This window comes from Antechinus flavipes, chromosome 2 (genome assembly GCF_016432865.1).
Source record: "Antechinus flavipes isolate AdamAnt ecotype Samford, QLD, Australia chromosome 2, AdamAnt_v2, whole genome shotgun sequence".
NCBI classification, from domain to species: domain Eukaryota; kingdom Metazoa; phylum Chordata; class Mammalia; order Dasyuromorphia; family Dasyuridae; genus Antechinus; species Antechinus flavipes.
In genome coordinates this window covers 233715077-233735391 of record NC_067399.1, presented here as the reverse complement: position 1 = coordinate 233735391, position 20315 = coordinate 233715077, and the positions used below count along the sequence as shown (strand labels likewise).

Below are 20315 nucleotides of genomic sequence, written 5' to 3'. Positions count from 1 at the left end.
TGACTTTCTTCATCACTGAACAAGTGGAACTGGTTTGAATCATCTCATTATTGAAGAGAGCCATGTCCATCAGAATTAATTGCTGTACAATCTTGTTGTTGTCATGTATAATGATCTCCTGGTTCTGCTCATTCACTTAGCATCAGTTCAGATAAGTCTCTCCAGGCCTCTCTGAAATTATGCTGTTGGTTATTTTCTTACAAAACAATAATATTCAATAACATTCATATACCATAATTTATTCAGCCATTCTCCAACTGATGGGCATCCATTCAGTTTTCAGTTTCTGACTACTACAAAAAGGGCTGCCAAACATTTTTGCACATGTGGGTCCCTTTCCCTCCTTTAAGATCTTTTTGGGATATAAGCCTAGTAGTAACACTGCTGGATCAAAGAGTATGCAATTTGGATAACTTTTTTGAGCATAGTTCCAAATTCCTCTCCAGAACAGTTGGATCCATTCACAGTTCCACCAACAATGTATCTGTGTCCAAATTTTCCCACATCCCCTCCAACATTTGTCATTATCTTTTCCTTTCAACTTAGTCAATCTGAAAGGTGTATAGTAATATCTCAGAATTGTCTTAATTTGCATTTCTCTAATCAATAGTGATTTAGAGCACCTTTCCAAATGACTAGAAATAGTTTCAATTTCTTTATCTGAAAATTGTCTGTTCATATCCTTTGACCATTTATCAATTTGGATTGACATATCAATGGCTTGAATTCTTATAAATTTGAGTCAATTCATTATGTATTTTAGAAATGAGGCCTTTATCAAAACCTTTGAATGTAAAATTATTTTCTCAAATTATTGCTTCCCTAATATCTTGTCTGTATTAGTTTTGTTTGTACAAAAACATTTTAATTTAATATAATCAAAATTACCTATTTTGTGATCAATAATGATCTCCAGGTCTTCTTTGGTCACAAATTCCTTCCTCTTTCATAGATCTCAGCTGAGAGGTAAACTATCCTATGTTCTTCTGATTTGTGTATAATATCATTCTTTATGTCTAGATCATGAACCCATCTCAACCTGAGCTTGGTATGCAGTGTTAGGTGTGGGTCAATGCCTAGTTTCTGCCAAACTAGTTTCCAATTTTCACAGCAGTTTTTGTCAAATAATGAGTTCTTATCCCCAAAGCTGGGGGTCTTTGGGTTTCTCAAACATTAGCTTGCTATATAGTTATTGACTACCTCAAATCTATTCTTTTAAGAAAGTACACAAATCTAAATTAATTTAACACCTTTCTATTACTTGTGTTAATGTGAACATTTATAGTCATAGAACAAAATATAATTTTCAAAATAATATGCAAAAGTCAGACTAAGGTTCACAATAGGAATTTGAAAAAATGTGAAAGCTTTTACAAAAATAAGTTCGACACAATCAAAATTAGGGCATAATATACAAATGAAAAATTTTGCATTCAATATTTCTGAAAGAAATATGAAATACAGAACCAGCTCTACCCTTTGGATTCAATGCCACCATCAGTTTTGGGGCTAATTCTGCATAAGTATCTGTTGGAATACACAGGAGAGCTATTGGAATACATGGGAGCCACCTGACAGTGACTGCTAGAGATCCAACCCAGAATTCTTGCCCCACGTTTAGGCACCATATGTTGGAGTGAGGACAATGCTGTGGGGGGAAAATAACAACAAAAAACAAAAAACGGGGAATTGTTAAGTGACAGGTCAATTCTCTGGGAGCCTCCATGTGGATCATGACATCTGAAGGAGTTTGTAGGGCAGCCTTTGCTGACACAGGTGTTACAGACTGGGAATGAGATAAACTGGAGGCAGAGGGAAGAGGAGAGAAGTCAGACAATGCAATAGCCTCTCAATGGGGACATCAGAGAACAGTAACTGCCTCTCAATCTCCTTGTATCATCCTCTCACACAAGGAGATCCATTCTGGATTGGATCTCCAGCAGCCACTGTCAGGTGGCTCCCATGTATTCCAACAAGTATCATCAGCCATTAGCCCCTCTGATTAAATTTTAAAACAAACAAACTTCTAAAGCCTTCACTTAAACAGTTGGCTATTTCCCACTAATTGCCCTCTTGGGAAGCAACTCCACCAACATGATACCCTACCTCAACTTGACTTTCTCCCTTCCATCCCTATCCCCTCTTTAAATTCCTTTTCGGCGTCTTCTTCCCTCAGATTGTAAATGCCTTTAAGACAAGTACTGTTCTCTGATTTGTATCCCCAACAATTAACACAGAGCCTGGTACACAGTAGATGCTTAATATTTATATAATACTGAATTGAAAGCCTGACAGAAAAATCTATGTGAAAGTGATATATATATGATTAAATATATGTGATCAAAATATAAAGTTTTCAAAAGAAATTAAAATCATTACTTGAAAAACTATTTAGAATTACAATTAACACCCATTTTAAAAACTGCTGTATCATCTCACACAATTAAAATTAGAAAAGATGATATATATTTATAAGAGATAATTCAATTCTAGAGAGTCTGTGGGCAGACAGGTATGCTAATTTGCTGCTGGTAAAAGTGTAAACTTACATACTTCATATCCTTTAACCAAGAGACTTTACTGTTGAGATTATATGCAAAGGAAGTTAATGAAAATTTTCTTATGAAAAGACCCATATGTATATTCATATTAGTTACCTATGTTGATAGAAATTCCAAACATACATCCAATAATTGATAAATGGTCAAACTGTGATATGCAAATGTATGACAAAAATTATATGTGAAATTTTGAAAAAAGGAAAAATAGTATAAACAAAATGTATACAATGGCCACAGAATTATAAAGATAACACTAAAAAAGGAAACAAAACTAAGGTGAAGTGTGAAAGTAAGGTAAAGTAAAAAAGTAAGGTGAAGACAACATAAGTCTATACTATCAAAAGTTCATAATCGTAACTAGCATAGATTTTTTTTCTGATATTTCATAAACAATAAAAATATAGTGTAGTTATACTGAGGTGGTTTTACTTTAAAATTACTATTGGAGGATGGGGAGGGTTTGTGTTTGTTGGAAATTATCTTGTATCCAAACAAAATGTATAAATTTAAATAAACCCTATTTTTCAAGGATTCTATCTTCAAAAAAAATTTTTTTTGTAAAATCTTGAAGAAGCAAAAAAAGGATATAAAATTTTTAAAAATTAGACTTAGATACCTAAAAGCAAAAGGTGAAAAATGGACTGGTTAGATTTGTTTTTGTATCTTAAGAATCTGAATTATGTTTCTCTGATATTCAGAGAATATTTCATTTAAAAGCAATGTAATTCAATGAAAAAAAAGAGCTAGATTGGGGTAACAAGGCATGGGTTGGAATCCCAGTTCTTCTTACCTGTGTGAGATAACACCTTAACACAAACTTCTTAACCTTTTTGGGCTTCCTTTCTTCGTGGCATACCAGACAGAAAGTTGGCCTAAAAGCTGGGAATACCCAGGTTCTATGTTTGTCTCTTACATTTGCTGGCAGAGTGACCCAGAAATCAAGTCACTTAACCTCACAGTGGTATAAATAGCTCTTCAAGACCAAGCTTCAGAGAAGACACCAAACTCTATCACCAAAGTGAGTTTAGAGTCTCCTATATCAATGAAATCACAGGTCTAGTACCTATATAATCTTCTTATCCCTAATTTACCAATTACAGAAAGTGCCACCAAAAATTAAATGTGTTTTTAATATTTAAAAACAATCTACAAGATTGTTTACCCTTACTATCTTATTAAAATATTAATACTCTTAACTACCAGTCCTAAAAAGAAAAACACTTCTAAAACTCTTTTTAATATCATTCATAACTATATTATTTTCATCATTCAAAAACTGATAATTATTTCAAAATGTATGGTACATATTGGAAACTAAACAGTATCAATTCAGGAATGGCTGAAATAATTATGATGATGATATAATGAAATATTATTTTGCTACAAGAAATGATGAAAGGAACAGTTTCAGAGAAACCTAGGAAGATTTGTATGAACTGATGCAGAATAAAGTAAGCAAAATCAAGAAAACAATTTATACAATAATATCAATATTGTAAAACAAATAAACAAACAACTATGAAAGATTTAGGGACTCCCATTCAATACAGTGACCAACCATGATTCCAGAGAATCAATAATGGTATCATACCCAGCTCTTAACAGATAGGTGATGGACTCAAGATAGAAAGAATGAGACATTTTTAGATAGGACCAATATAATAAAGTGATTTGTTTGAAAACTCATATTTGTTTTAAATGGGTTTGTTTTGTTTTGTTTTCCTTCCAGTGGGAGAGAAAAATAGATAAAATAATGATTTGTTAATTGAAAAAAAGTCAAATTGTAAAAATAAATGTATGGCCTAACTCATTTGATTTAACCTTTTAATACTTGCCTGCAATAAAAGTGGTCCTAAGGAATCTTTATCAATAACACCCTGCCCTGTAGAAGATACATCAGCTTTCTGAACATCATCATCAATGGAAGTTGCCTTTCCTAAAGAGACAGAAGAAAGTTCTTCAAATGACTCTAGTTATGCTAGTTAATAATTACAAAATGATCCAGAATAGATATACAACATACATTATGTTCCCTTAATGAGGGAATTATTTGATTATGAAAACATATATAATTTGAACAGGAGCTCAAAAGAGATAGTGTAAATTTTATTAATTAAAAAGGAGAAAAGGTCAACTTTTGGGAAGGGGCTGAAAAAACAAAAGACAGTGGCATTTAATGAGAAAGAACACTGGAATAGCTACTGCATGAAGCCTAATAAAAGATTCATTCAAGAAAGATATTTTTATAAATTCCTCATGAAGCAGTGATGATACAATCGTAGGGGTCCTCAAACTACGGTCCACGGGCCAGATGCAGCAGCTAAGGACGATTATCCCCCTCACCCAGGGCTATGAAGTTTCTTTATTTAAAGGCCCACAAAACATTTTTTTGTTTGTTTTTACTATAGTCTGGCCCTCCAACAGTCTGAGGGACAGTGAACTGGCCCCCTATTTAAAAAGTTTGAGGATCTCTGAATTAGAGATTCTAATACTGTTCTCAAGTATAATCAGATCTGTGGAGAGCTAATGTGGAGAAGAGATACAGTTCACAAGGCTTCAAGTTGGTACTGAAACAAAAGATCAAGTTGCTTGCTATACTGTTTTTTTGCATGTGATTTATTTTTTAAATTTAAAATCAGTTTTAAATAAAATTTTAATTTCTCTGTTTAAAGAAAAAAAAAAGAAAGATGTAGTAATGAGGGCAAGGGTCAGGACAGAAAATCTGGTTATTCTAGTATTTAATTCCTTGAGAAAGGAAGTAGAATAGCCTAGCCTCAAGGAAAGGACAGCATAAAGAATATGGAGAGAACAATAAAAATGTTGGAAATGATCATCAAAAGAAAAGGTTGCTGAGTATTTGTGGCAGAGCTTCAAGATCTGAAAGAGATAGTAGGGACCAAGAACTTTGCTACAAGCTTCTCCTCCAGTAAACTAAGGCTATAATAGAAGATACAATCTATACAAAACACGCGTAGGGATGAAAAAAAAATCTCTTGAAAAAACAAGTTTCTATTAATACACAAAGAATATGAAAAGAAGAAAACCAAGAATAAAGAGGAATTTGTTAATCACAACTAGGTTATTAATAATATAATAATAAATAGGTTAATAACAAAAAGGTTCCAGGGACAAGAAAACATAAAGAAAAAAAATTAACCTGAAATCAACAGCTGGCTAAGAAAATGAAACTTACAATTTCTGGGCCATAGCTCACAATATTGGAGATCACAGATATCTAGAAGTACATCTAACAAAAACTGGTATAAATATACTTGATAAGTACCTGGAAAATCTAATCAAAAGGGCTTCAAACTGAAAAGGACAAAGGAAGAAGAAAACCTATATATAATCCCCAAGTTAGATGCAAGACAGTATAGCTACTAAAAAAGAAAAATGATAACAGTTGAAAAATCCAGAAATCCACTGGAGACAAGAGACAAGAAAGGAATCAGTATTAAAACCCATGATCTCAACAAATTTCCAAAGTTAAAAAAAAAAAAACCACACTAGAGAACTAATGTTCCAAAAATAAGGAGGAAAATTTGATTTCACAGCTACAATTTGGTAGGAAATCCATTCAGACAATGGTTCTGGATAAGTATACTTCATTTTAAAAAAAAATAGCATTATATATTAAGACTGTTTGCCATTACATACAAATACCAATGATTTAGTGGATTTCTTTGTTGCCTGAAACTTTGTTGAAGGTATTAACAGTATCAATAAATTTCTTTAATGATTTCCTATGATATTCTAAGTAACCATCATGATATTAGCAAAAAGAATTAATCTTATCTCCTCTTTACCTAATTTGTTTCTTTGGTCTTATTGCTACTGCTATCATTTCTAGAAGTCAATCAAACAATAGTGGCCAAAATGAGCTTCTGTATTTTACTGCTGTATTTATAAGGAAAGTTTCTGGTGCATTCACACCATATATAATTGCCTGCTTTTGGCTTTAGATATACAAAATCTCTCTATGCCTATACTTGGTAGAGTTTTGGTTTTTTTGTTTTGTTTTTTTTTTTTTTGGGGGGGGGGTTGGTAGCATAAAAAGTGCTCTATTCTATATTTAAAATATTTTATTTAAATTTATTTAATCAACATTTATTTAATTAATTGATTTTTTAATTCTCCTTTGCTTTAGACTTCCCAGGTTTAGTTATTAGGTGCACATCTGCTTCATAAAAGACATTTGACAGGGTTATTTTTCTCAGTATTGGTATTGTTCTTTAAAATTTTGATAGTATTCTATCAAGAGCAAGAGCAGTTTTCTTTACTATTTCCTCTACAAATAGTTCAATTTCTTTTTCTGATATTGGGTGTTCCACTAATATGGGTACTTCATATTTGTGAAAGTAATGTGCTATGTTTTCTGTGTTTTTAGTTTTGTTGGTACCTAACTATACATAAAGTCTGAGAATTCTTTTTACTTCTTTAAATTTTATTATGATTCCAACTTATTCACTTGGTATTTTGTTGATCTGAAAATCTTGGAGAAACAAGGCATACAGAGGAAATAGTGCTAAAATATCATGTTCAATTTTGGGCACCATTGTTTAAGAAAGACATTTATAAGCCAAAGAATGATCAGAGGAGGACAATCAGCTGGAAGTACACCTAGCAGATTGTACTTCCTAAAGTTCATGACATATGAGGATCACCTGAATCTTTTTATCTGGAAAAGATTCAAAAAGGACATACCCACTTGCTGGGTATGTAACAGTGGGTACTGTTTTAGACAGTCACGGAGGTCCTTTTAAACTCTTAAATTCTGTGATTTTTTCAGTGAGAATATATAAGACTTAGTCAGACAGGAATGAAGTAACAAGACAGGAGCAAAGAACCTCTAAAATTCAAGGATTAGGTGACCAACAGGAAAAATTACAATAGAAGACTGCTAATTTAGCAGATTCCCTTTATTTGGAAATGTCATGTGGTAAAAGCAAGAACTAATCACGAGCCATCTAACGCTAAGAACATCATTTTACTCATCTATATTCCTTGATCACAGGAGACTCAGAAGCTAGCAGGCATGAAAAAATTAATAATAATGGTAATCAAGAGGTTCATAAATTTTTTTAAAAAGCCCATTTCCCCAAACACATGGCCACTTCACTCTATCCCTCTTATTCACAATCAAAAATTAAAAACCAAGGCAGTGATGCTGATGGGAATAGTATAGATACTTTCTCAATCCTCAACAACAGCATTTCTACCAACCTAAGTTCTTGAGAGAGAATAAAGACCCAAGAGGCAGCAATTTCTAGATGGTGATGATGGACAATAAAAAGTGACAATGCGCAGAAAAGGAGGCATTTCTACTGATGTCAGTCACTATGGCAATATGGACAGTTGAGACTGTAATTCTATTCCCTGAGAAGTGCCAGGATCAACAACACTCCTAGGTCTTTAATTCATGAGAGAAAAGATTTCAAGATTTAAGCACTTAGAATCAACAGTGCCCTTCCCTGTACTCTTTCAGTATTCTTTTCCTATTCGGGCTATAGATCATCATATAAGGTGGTAGAAAAGAACTTACTAGTAGGGACAGAAGAATTAAGTGTCAGGGAAAGACCCATGGAAAAGACTCCATTTAAGTTGACTTGGACAAGAGATTCTAAGTATAAAGGCTGTTAGAAAAAGCTTTTAGCTATAAGCCATCTATGTCTATGAGCTTATAGATATAAAAGTTTATAATATGTAATGGGAATGAATATCAAACGGACTGGCTAAAGTAGAGAGTAAGAGAAGAATTACAATATAAAATAAGCTAAAAAAGGTGTGAAGATCCCAGGGTTTGGGTGGCCTCGAGTGCCCAACATAAAAGATTTGATTTTTACTCAGTATGAAGGAGAAAAATGCCATCTTCTCTTCCTTTTTTCTTCCTGCCCAGAGAAGTGGGATTAATTATGCCTATGTTTAAAAAAAATCAGTTTGGTTGGGATCAATGTTATATTGGAAAGAAGAAAGGAAAGACTGTATTTCTATTTTTGACAATTTTTCCATCAGACAGAGTCTTTTTGGAAATATTCGGTAAGAAGAGAGGAGAAACTATCTCAATTTTTGATAATATATATCTTTTGTATGTATGTATGTACAGAAGATTTTTTATGTATGTATGTATGTACTAATCTTTTGATGATATTTAGAATCAATCTTTCCAAAAGTGAAGACAATCAAATTCCCATTCTGAAGAAACTTACATTTTAATGAGGAAGACAACATATACATATATAAATATGCAAAAGACACATACAAAACAGACATAAAATAGCCTTGAATAAAAAGAGGCCAGAACCAGAGGTTATGAGTAAATATGCCTAATGCATAAGATGGCAATACAAACTAAGGATGACAAGACAGAAATATGAAAGAAAAGCATTCTAAACATAGGAGACAGCTGTGTAAAAGCATAGAGATGGGAGATGGAATGACTCAATCACAGAGGGATTGAAGGAAAATGATGTAAAAGAAACACTAGAGGTAGAAAGTGGCCAGATTGTGAAGAGCTTTAAATATCAAAGTGAACTTTCTATACAATCCTAACAGTAACAGAAAGTCATCTAAGCCTACTGAATAAGGGGGTGATTTGGTAAGACTTGTGATTTAGAAAAATCACTTTGGTTTTTAGGTGGAAGGCAGATTAAAGTGGTAAGAGACTTGAGGCAAGGAGACCAAACAGGAAGTGACTGCAACAGTATAGGGGGAAAATAATGAGGGCCTAAAAGTGACTGGAAAGACTGGCATTATATATGAGAATGACTGTGGAGAAGGTAATGACAAGATAACTAATAAGAAATGACTTCTCATCCCTTATCTCATTCCCCATATACTCCTATAGTGCACGTGTGCACTAAGTCAACAGTTCTTATAATGTATGTAGTCCAGGGACCCTTAGAGATTCCCCAAGATCAGAAAGTAAAATGTGTAAAGAAGTGCTACACACACTTTTTGCTCAAAAGGGTAGTTGGTTCTTCCATTTGAATGTGAGCTCCTTCTGAACTAGGGCCATGTCTTTGTCTTTCATTGTGTCCCCAGTACACAGAAAAGTATTTTGCATATATTAAGGATTTTATAAATATTCAGGGATTGTTGACTGACACACTAAGTTTGGAAGCCTACAGGATGTCCAATTTTAAAAATGTACAGATTAAATATGCTTTCTAAAAAGAGTAGCCATGGTTGAAAACAGATTAGCAACATACAAGCTATTACATAACAAATCAAATAAGAGAGCGTCAATATAGTTCCCTCTTTACCCACTTGTCATCTCATTCTGCTCAATCCAACTTCACTCAGATAAAGTGGCTACCTGTGGCTACCTGAAGACTCATTGAGTAGCAAAAAGGATTTAAAAAAATTCCAACAGAGCTCCAAGCTTGAATTAACAATGGGAATCATCATGAATTTAATAACTTTTATGATTTAGTAATTGCTTTAAAGTTCCACATTACCTTGTTCCTTTATCTGTCGAATCTGTCGCACGGTTTCCTTTAATATTGCACATTTATCTGGTTTGACATTGAAACTATCAATGTCACTGAGATTAGCAGATATCAACTCAGCCAATTCCTCAAGGTATTTACTCTCTTGCTCCCGTCGCCATTTCTCACCACTGCCAGTCAGACTAGGGGAAAGAACAGTTATGTGATAAAGACTCTGGATGTATCGAGGCAACCTGGAGGCAGGAGAAACATGGTCCAGAAACATCCAAACATTCACTAGTGACAGGACCCAAGTTATGTTTTTTCTCCATCTGTGAAGTGAGGCCTATCTCCAAGGGCTGTAGAGATGTAAAGAGGTTTGCAAAGCTTGAATGAATCTGTGTTTTCATCAATGTGTAGGACCCTTCAAGAACAGAGAAGACAGCCCATCCATGTCCTTACAAAGCTAACCATAAGGTCTTCATCCAATATGCTTCCTCTACTTCTCCTTATGTCACATGACATCAAGAGACCACCCTAGTCATCCATCCTCATCATGGCATAGAACTCACTCTCAGAAACTGACCAACTTATATCTTCATTCCAGCATGCCATCTGTATAGTGCTCATCTATAATTCTTCAGAGGCACATGTTCTAAATCATGTTAACACACAGCTCAAAACTGGTAAAGTATTAATATCAAAAATATGGGGTGTATACTGCTATGGGAAGTTTAAGGTGAGTAGAAGCACTTTACAATCTCCCCAAAGTAATGTAGCACATTTTCATTTTCTTCCTCCTTTCCAACTCTGAATCAATCAGTATTGGAGGTGGGGTATATGTATACATGTGTGTGTGCGCACGTGTGTTATACACACTATTGCAACTACAAGGAAAATTAGCTATTAGTGAAAGAAAATTTGTGGTCAATAACAAACGTTTTTCCAGAACCATAAATATATGAAATTGCTGATAAACTGTCCTTTCATGGCAGTTGTGTTTAAGCTTCCAATTTAACATTAAATCAAAGTACTAAAAAAGCAGAAAAAAATGTTCTACTAAGATGAAAGTTAATTTTCAATAGAAGAAACACATATCTTGTCATTAAATTGTTATCCAAACTAAAAACATATTCTTTTTTTAATACTTAAAACTTCATTTAGAACAATGATGCTATGTTTATAAATGTTATCAGATATCAACTTAAGTCATTTTATAAAACAATTTTATGAAACCAAGGAATTTCAGAGTGAGAAGAAAACTTACATGTCCAAGATCCTATTGAACATAGGCACTCTGTCAATAGCACTCTTAAAAGAGTCATTTAGACCATATTTAAACCCATCTAGTGATAAGAGTTCTTTCATTTATAGGGCAGACTATTCTAATACTGAGGTGCTATACTTGCTACAAAACTACTTTATATCTAAAATACATGCTAATGCCAGAATAACAAGTAATCAAAACTTAATGCTGTAAAACTACAGACACGGAGCACTAAATGTCAGACTTTCTTTGTTAGCTTTTTTGACCTTTTTTCTTTTTTATTCTATGTTAAGATGCACTGAGAAACACAGGTAATTTTTTTTAAAGAATAGGAATAAAAATTTATTTTAAAATATGTAGATATTGACTTTGGTGATGCCTCTGTCCCTTGTTTGGTTAAAAACCTAGAGTAATTTTCACAAATTTTCATAAATCAAAGTATTTTGATTTTTCTTGATGTAATCTTTAAAATTCAGATTACATATTAGTAGTTATAATAAGTTATAATAATATATAGAATATGCATACTATATATATATATGCATGTATATAGTCGTTGTAATGTTAAAAATATTCAACTAAACCTACTTTCAAATTATCTTCCAGTTTTCTTGTTGGTCAGCTATGTCTATAACATCCAACCCTTCATGACCTCATTTAGGATTTTCTTGGCAAAGATCTTGGAGCAGTTTGCCATGTTTTTTCCAGTGAATCCATTTTGTCAGGTCATGAGAGATTAAATGATTTGCCTAAGATGACACAGTTAAGAAGTCTCTGAGACTGGATTTGAACTCAGGTCTTCCTGATTTTCTCCCCTCCCCCCGCCCAGTGCTCTATCTATTATGCTACCAGCTGGCCTCAATCTTTTCCCATGAGTCCTTGGGGGAATTCATCCCAAAGTAATTTATATCCTCGGATTTATCAAAGACCGGATTGTTGAGTTCAACAGTTTCTAATTCTTTAGACAGTCTAATTTAATTTTATATTTATTAGCCAATACGAAACTATTTTTATGATTACTCCTTTAAGATATAATTTGATGTCTGGAAATGGTTCCTCTATTCTTACTCTTTTAATGTTTCACTTCAGATAATTTTGAATACATAAAACTGAAAAGCTTTTACTTGAAGAAAAATATCATTGCTATTGAGATAAGAAGGAAAATTATAAACTGGAAGAAAAGAATCTTCGAATCAGCTATCCATGATTAGGTTCTAATATCCAAGAAATATTGGTAAATATCACAAATACCATTTCCCAGTAGGTAAGTAGTCAAAACACATGCCCACTGACTATGAACACTTAAATTGCATTATATGATTATGGTGTTGTAAGAAATCATGAATATTTAGACTACCGGGGGGTAGAGACGACTAACATGAGCCAACCAACAAAAAGTGAAATAAGTGAAAAAAAGAAAATAATTTATACAATGATAACAATATAATTAGAAAGAACATTCAAAGCTGAATACTGTGTAATTATGATAACCAAGGCTCCTACTTCTTTGCAGAGGAAGAAAATTATGAGTACATAATAGCAAATATACTCTTAGATTTGGTTAATATATTGTCTAGTTTTACTCAACTATTTTACCCCTTCTTTCTTTTTACTGTTTTTTTTTTTTTATTATATGGAATGGCTCTCTGGATTAAGGGAAGGAAATAGTACTTGCAAAAAATCGTGCCGTCAAAACAAAAACTGTTAAAAATTTTAATGAAATAAAATAAAATGTATCATTCTGAATTTTTTAAATCAATAGATCTTTGTAAAAAGCTATGTGATATTAAGTTCATACACAAAAAGAACTTTCTTACCCTTGTACTGGAGTATCACATGGCAATTTACGCTTTCTGGAATCAGCAGTCAGCGGATCTAAGGAGTTTTCCCCTAATCCACTCATTTTGACCATACATCAGCAACTGAGAAGAGAAAGGAAAAAAAAAAGGTTAGCTATTCTCTATTGCATAAAAGGTATCAGGCAATATCATGACCATATTTTACAATATAGAACTTTCTCATCTGAAGAGGTAGGACAATGAAGCTGGCATTGCTAAGGGACACTGTACATGTAAATTTTGAACACACTTTTCCTAATTAGAACTTCTGGTGCCTTATCCAAGAAGTTTTCCCTTATGTGGCACTTTAAAATGTTTACATTTATTTATGTCATTTGATCCTTACAACAACTCTATTTAAAAAAAAAACTAATCAAGGAAAGAGGACAGACTTGAGATCTTCAGAACAGTATAAAAATTTAAAGTATTCCTATATGGTAGGTTATTATTATCTCCATTTTATAAATGAAGATGAGCCCAAAAGGAGTTAAGTGACTAGCCAGGCATTTGAGGCAAGATGACAGACAAGCAAATGAAGCACTTCATTCACTTACATCACCTAGCTGACTCATAATAACATAAAAAAAAGGAAAGGATAAATATGCAAGTTATTAAGGGGGTATAATTGATAGGACATAGCAGCTGATTGAAAATGGAAAGTGAAGAGGGAAAAGTCCAAGATCCTCCCTCTAAAATTTCAATCATAAGGTAACTAGTAAGAGGTAGAAGAAAAAAACAGAAGACAGTTAACAAGAAGATGAAGCAATAGAACCCAAAGGATAAGAACATAATCTCAATAAGTGTGATCAAAAGCATCAGATCATTCAAAACTGTCAAGAGGAACAAAGACTGGGAAAATAATGAACTTTGACATTTAGGTCAGTGATGACCTTCAGGGATATTATAACTTTTCCTTACCATGTTCAATTAGATTAAACAATCAGTTCAAAATGCTGATTTAAACATGGAAAGATTTCTAAAAGGGAAAAAAAATCACCCACTAAACCTAAAATATTTAAAATAACTGGCATATAAAATGTTAGTTGATGTTTGAACATATATACATATACTGTATTTAACTTATACTTCAACATATTTAACATGTATTGGTCAACCTGCTATCTGGGGGAAGGAGGGGAAAAGTTGGAACAAAAGGTTTTACAACTGTCAATGCTGAAAAATTATCCATGCATATAATCTTGTAAATAAAAAGCTATTAAAAAACGTTAGTTGACATCTAAGGACACTCCTATCAAGCTAGTCAAACACTGTCATTTCACAGATGAGGAAAATGAAGCCCAGAGAAGTCACATGATTGCCTATCCATAATTATGGAAATATTTTGGGAAAGAAGAACTTATTTAGATTATAAAATAAAGATAGAGTTGAAGTATTTGCCTACTAAACTTCCTGACAAATCAAAAAATTTGTCTGAAAATCTTGTCTCCCATTAAAATTAATTTCTGTTCCTTAAGGACAGGGATTATTTTTGTTTTTATTTTTCTCTGTATCCTCAATATTTACACACAATGTTGTCATATAATTAGTTCTGACCACATGCTTTTTGATTGAAAACTTTCATCTCCATTAGCTTAAAAAATGCATAAAGAATTTTTTTGTTGAGTAAAATAAAAGACCTATTTTTATCCAATGCTGTCATATTGAATACTGTTCAACTTCCCACTAGGTGGCAGAACTCTACCAAGAAATACTTTTTTAAACTACCATAAACTTCAACCCCAAAACTTCACAATTTTTAAGGATGAATAAATCATCATTTAAAAAATTATAAATAAAGTACTCCTGTACAGGCCTAGGAAGCATGGAGCAAGGACCATAAAGAATCATAAAGAACTGAAGCCATACCAAAATTTTGGCTATGGAAATTTCTAGCCATTTTGTGTGAAAGTTATAAGTGATGAAACAAGGAATGAGAAAGGACTTAAAATAACATATATGATGGAAGATGGCTCATAGGGTTTAACAGATATTTTGTTAAACTAGTGATTTGGTTTTCTTTCAGTTGTGTGTGTTTTTGTTTTGTTTTTTACTTCTCCATGTATAAAGAGAGAAGGAGTTCTCCAACTATACTATTAAATTAATTCTGGCAGACACCAGAATGTTTTCTCTTCTCCCCACTCTACATGTTCTACCCCACATCCCATCTCTGAACAAATTTCCTGCTTGTATCAAGGAATTACCTATCCAGGAAGTACGGAGCTATGAACTAGATCTGTTATGTCATTGATATAAAGAAAATCTCAAATGAGGAAAACCTCAGATACACACCAACATTGTAATAAAGGGTTTTTTTTTTTAAGCTTAAGCTTTAAACCTATTTCACATTGTAAATTGTATTACTATGCATTAATATTAATCACAGAAAGTTAAAACTAAATGATCTTTTATTCCCCTAGTATATTATCTAAAATAAATATTGTCTTGAAATGTATTAAGTAAAAAACACCCAATGTTTTCCAATTAACCACTAATCATGACAAAGTTAATAATTCTCTACATATTTATAACAACATGTATATATTCTTTAATATTTGCAAAGCATTTCTGTTATAACAATCTAGTTCACAATTTCCTCCACTTAACAGATGAGAAAACTAAGGCTAGGTCTGAGAAGTTAAATTACTCACTTACTCATGATCAAACAGCTAGCAAATATTTGAGGCAAGATTCCAACCCAGGTGTCCAAAGTAACTAATTTGTTAATTTTAGCTGCAAAGCTACAATAACACATTCATATACTGGAAATTTTAAATTTTTCTCAATGCTGTTATTTACATTTCAGTGCATTCTTAACACTATGGTAAACTTGTTCACTTTTCACAGAGCCAAACCTGAATCCTAATCACAAAGAAATGATATGTTTTTAGGAGAAATTACCTTAATCTGCATATTAGATGTAAAACCTTATAAGATGAAGGGAATATCAATTATAAGGTAGTCTGAAGCAAGACTATAATATAATTAACATATTGATTATAATAAATATAAGGCTATAACTTGAGATGGAAGAGAATACTCATAAATAGACTAGTTGGGAAACTATTAAAACATAATCCAAAGACAGGTGATAAAAACTGAATTAATGTGATGATTGGTAATAGAAAGAAGAGGGCCAATTAAAGGAAAAGTGCTTAGTAACTGTGAATTGGTCAAAGAGAATAAGTAAAAGGAAAGAGTCAACAAAACTCTAAAGTTATATATTGAGTAGATGGAAGGATGTAGCAGTGTCATCCACCAAAAAAAAAAAAAAAGAGTAAATTAAGAGGAATATTGTTATTTTGAGAAGAGAAATTTGGTTTTGGAAAAATTAAGCTCCTTGAAGAAAGGGATTATTTTTGCAGCGCGACAGAGATGCTCAGAAAATTGAGTGAAAATGTAAGACTTGTGTTCAGAGGAGAGTTAAAATTAGTATATATAGTTTCACATACATAGAATTATAAGTCAACGGATCAACAGAGCTAGAAAAGGCAATCTAAACCCAGGCCCCCTTTTACAGATAAAGAAATTGAAGCCTAAGGAGATAATAAACTAGTAGTGAGACTGTCAAAGGAGAAGGTAGAGTAATAAGACTGAAGAAAGAACAGAAATGAACAAAATTAGGAAACAGTAACTAGTAAAGTGAGGGAAGAAGACTAAGAAGGGTCGAGAGTAATAGGAAAACTAGAAAGAACAATGTTTCAGAAAGCAAAAGGCAAGGCAGTGTTAAGAAGGAAGTAGTCAACAATATCAAAAGTTACAGAAAGATCAAACTAAGGACTAAAAGGATTTAGTTACTGGGGCAGTAATTGGGAAAAGCAGAATCTGTAATGGAATTGTGATGAAAACCAAATCTGCTGGGGGATTGAGGTGTGATGGGTGTTACAATAGCAGAGAAAGCAAATGTAGATGAGTCGGTGTACCAGTTTAATAACGAAGAAGAGGAAAGAACCAGGAAAATGGCTTTGGAGAATAAGCAGAATGAAGGGAAAGTTACCTTTTACACAGAAGTAAAGGAGTAGTAATGAGAAGTAAATGAGATCCAAAAAAAACATGGAGAAAATGAAGGCTGGAGGGCATGGAAGTATGATAAAAGGATGGAAGTCCTCAAGAAAACTGGAAATTATCAGAACACAAGCACAGCTAGATCTAAGGTTACATTTGTCAAAGAGGAAAAAAGACAACCTCATTATTTGGGGAAAGATAAAAAGAAATAAAAGAGAATAAGAAGGAAGAGAGAGGCAAGTGTTTATGATTCAGAAATACAGATACTCACACTGCCTAATGAATGAGATAAACAGATGGCATAGAAACAAAGAAGGTAAAGATAGAATTAGAGGGGTTTGAGGAAAAGGGGAATAACAGGCTTTGATTAGTGGCTACAGGGAAGGTGACAGGAAAGCAAGAAATGAATTTAAAAGCTACAGGGAATTCTGGGGACCTAGTTCAGGTTAAAAGATATGAATGACAATCCTGACAGTTTAATGACATCCTCTAGCTGTACTAGACCCAATACAGCAAATTTTCCAAGAACAGTACCATTTTTCAGGCTATAAAAATTCTTAGCTCCAGAAGTGCTTTTATATATGAAATTATTAATGCAAAAATCACTAATTAAAAACAACAGTAATGGTGTTTACCCAACAAATATGATGATATACAAACTGCAAGCAAACAACAACAAAAAGAGTAAAAATGCTACGTTGTGGTCCTCACTAAATTCCCACAGTCCTCTCTCTGGGTGCAGATGGCTCCCTTCATCACTGAACATTTGGAACTGGTTTGAATCAATCTCATTGTTGAAGAGAGCCATGTCCACCACAATCAATCATCTGTATAGTCTTGTTGTTGCCATGTATAATGGTCTCCTGGTTCTGCTCATTTCACTCAGCATCAGTTCATGTAAGTATCTCCAGGCCTCTCTGAAATCATTCTATTGGTCATTTCTTACAGAACAGTAACATTCCATAATATTCATATACCACAATTTATTCAGACATTCTCCAATTGATGGACATCCATTCAGTTTCCAGTTTCTATCCACTACAAAAAGGCCCTTTTTGCACATGGGCCCCTTTCCCTGCTTTAAGATCTCTTTGGGATGTAAACCCAGTAGAAACACTGCTAGGTTAAAGAATATGTACAATTTGATAACTTTTTCTGTTCACAGTTCCACCAACAATGTATCAGTATCCCAGTAGAAAAGTAAATGTTAAAATGTTTCTTTCAATACCAGAATAAGTCTTTTCCTTGTTTTTTGTTAGATATGGATTAAAGTCTTTAAATTAATTTGACCAGACTTTATTATACACAAAAATATATTTTTAAGAGACCACACATAATTTCTACATAAATGAAACAAGGACAAAACCTATTATTACTCATCTACCATATACTAAAAATATTACAACAAAACAAATACTGCTAACTTTTTTTTTGAACTTTGATTACAATTCTTCTAGGTCAAATTGTTCAACAAAAGCTGGTTGCCTAATGCAGTAGAAATAGAACCCTGATGAACACATATTGACTTAGAAAACCACAAATTTTGTTTTATTGTATTTTTATTTGTGTTCAACATTTCCTAATTATATTTTAATCTGGTTTTAGATGCACATTAGGTTTGCAATTCACATAAGTTTGACACTTCTGGTCTTATGAATGATAATTTTTTTAAAATAACTTTTTATTGACAGAACCCATGCCAGGGTAATTTTTTACAGCATTATTACTTGCACTCACTTCTGTTCCGATTTTTCCCTTTCCTCCCTCCACCCCCTCCCCCAAATGGCAAGCAGTCCTTTACATGTTAAATAGGTTACAGTATATCCTAGATACAATATATGTGTGCAAAACCAAACAATTTTCTTGTTGCACAGGGAGAATTGGATTCAGAAGGTATAAATAACCCGGGAAGAAAAACAAAAATGCAAGCAGTTTATATTCATTCCCCAGTGTTCTTTCTTTGGGTGTAGCTGCTTCTGTCCATCCTTGATCAATCAAAACTGAATTAGCTCTCTTTATCGAAGAGATCCACTTCCATCAGAATACATCCTCAAACAGTATCATTGTTGAGGTATATAATGATCTCCTGATTCTGCTCATTTGACTTAGCATCAGTTCGTGTAAGTCTCGCCAGTCCTCTCTGTATTCATCTTGCTGGTCATTTCTTACAGAACAATATTATGACATAACATTGATATATCACAATTTACTCAACCATTCTCCAATTGATGGGCATCCATTCATTTTCCAGCTTCTAGCCACTACAAACAGGGCTGCCACAAACATTTTGGCACATACAGGTCCCTTTCCCTTCTTTAGTATCTCTTTGGGGTATAAGCCCAGTAGAAACACTGCTGGATCAAAGGGTATGCACATATTGATAATTTTTTGAGCATAGTTCCAAATTGCTCTCCAGAATGGCTAGATGTGTTCACGATTCCACCAACAATGTATCAGTGTCCCTGTTTTCCCACATCCCCTCCAACAACGAATGATAATTTTTAACAAGAAAACATTTGTGTTTAAAAACTCCACTTCACAAATATAGTACATAGGAGATATAGTTTGACAATTGTTAGCCTGAAAAAGACTGGTGGGACTTTTGGTAGACTGCTGTTGTTTATCCTTCATCAAAAAAGATAATGACATCACAGAGTCATGTCTCGACTTGTATGTGAATTGGATTTCAGTGAAGCAAAGTTGCACAAAGTTGGCAACCTGAACCTCTCTTCCACAGTTATCTTAGCCCAGTGGCAAGACAAAAGTCAGGGTGACTGGTGAAGGTCCAGAATACAACAGATGATACTGGCATCTCCAATATCTATCTAAGCTCTAAGTGCTCCAAAGCACCTGCTTCAATCAACTTCATGACTGTTAGAACTGTTCTCATCTGTCCATTCCACTGGTGGAAGTCTTCCAATGCTTGGAACAGATATCACCACCATTCCCTGATGGCTTTGAAGTCTGTTGAGTTACTCTTAACCTGGGTTAGCTTATCTGCTGAAACAATGTTACTGGAGTATGACTGCTGTTGAAGCTACAGCTTCATGAAGTTAGCTCAATAAATGAAATGTCGAACAAACATATATTAATCATTAAACCCAGTGCTTAGTGTTATGCTAAATGATAGGAATCAAATGTGAACTGAATGAAAACTAGTTTCTGCCCTAAAGGAGCTAACAAGGAAAAGAATTAATCAATCAATAAATCAATTAAACCC

General features: G+C 33.4%; 1 protein-coding gene across 1 annotated transcript in view; it reads right to left on the bottom strand.

Annotated features, from left to right (window-relative positions):
• The window catches only part of NCOA3 (nuclear receptor coactivator 3), a 105123-nt gene that overhangs the window by 41259 nt on the left and 43549 nt on the right, over positions 1 to 20315 (bottom strand). The window contains exons 3-5 of the mRNA XM_051976531.1: positions 13073 to 13177; positions 10019 to 10191; positions 4397 to 4497 (exon numbers count right to left, since the gene is read on the bottom strand). Coding sequence (XP_051832491.1) covers positions 4397 to 4497; positions 10019 to 10191; positions 13073 to 13167 — 369 coding nt within the window. The 5' untranslated portion in view covers positions 13168 to 13177. The remainder of the gene's footprint in view (positions 1 to 4396; positions 4498 to 10018; positions 10192 to 13072; positions 13178 to 20315) is intronic.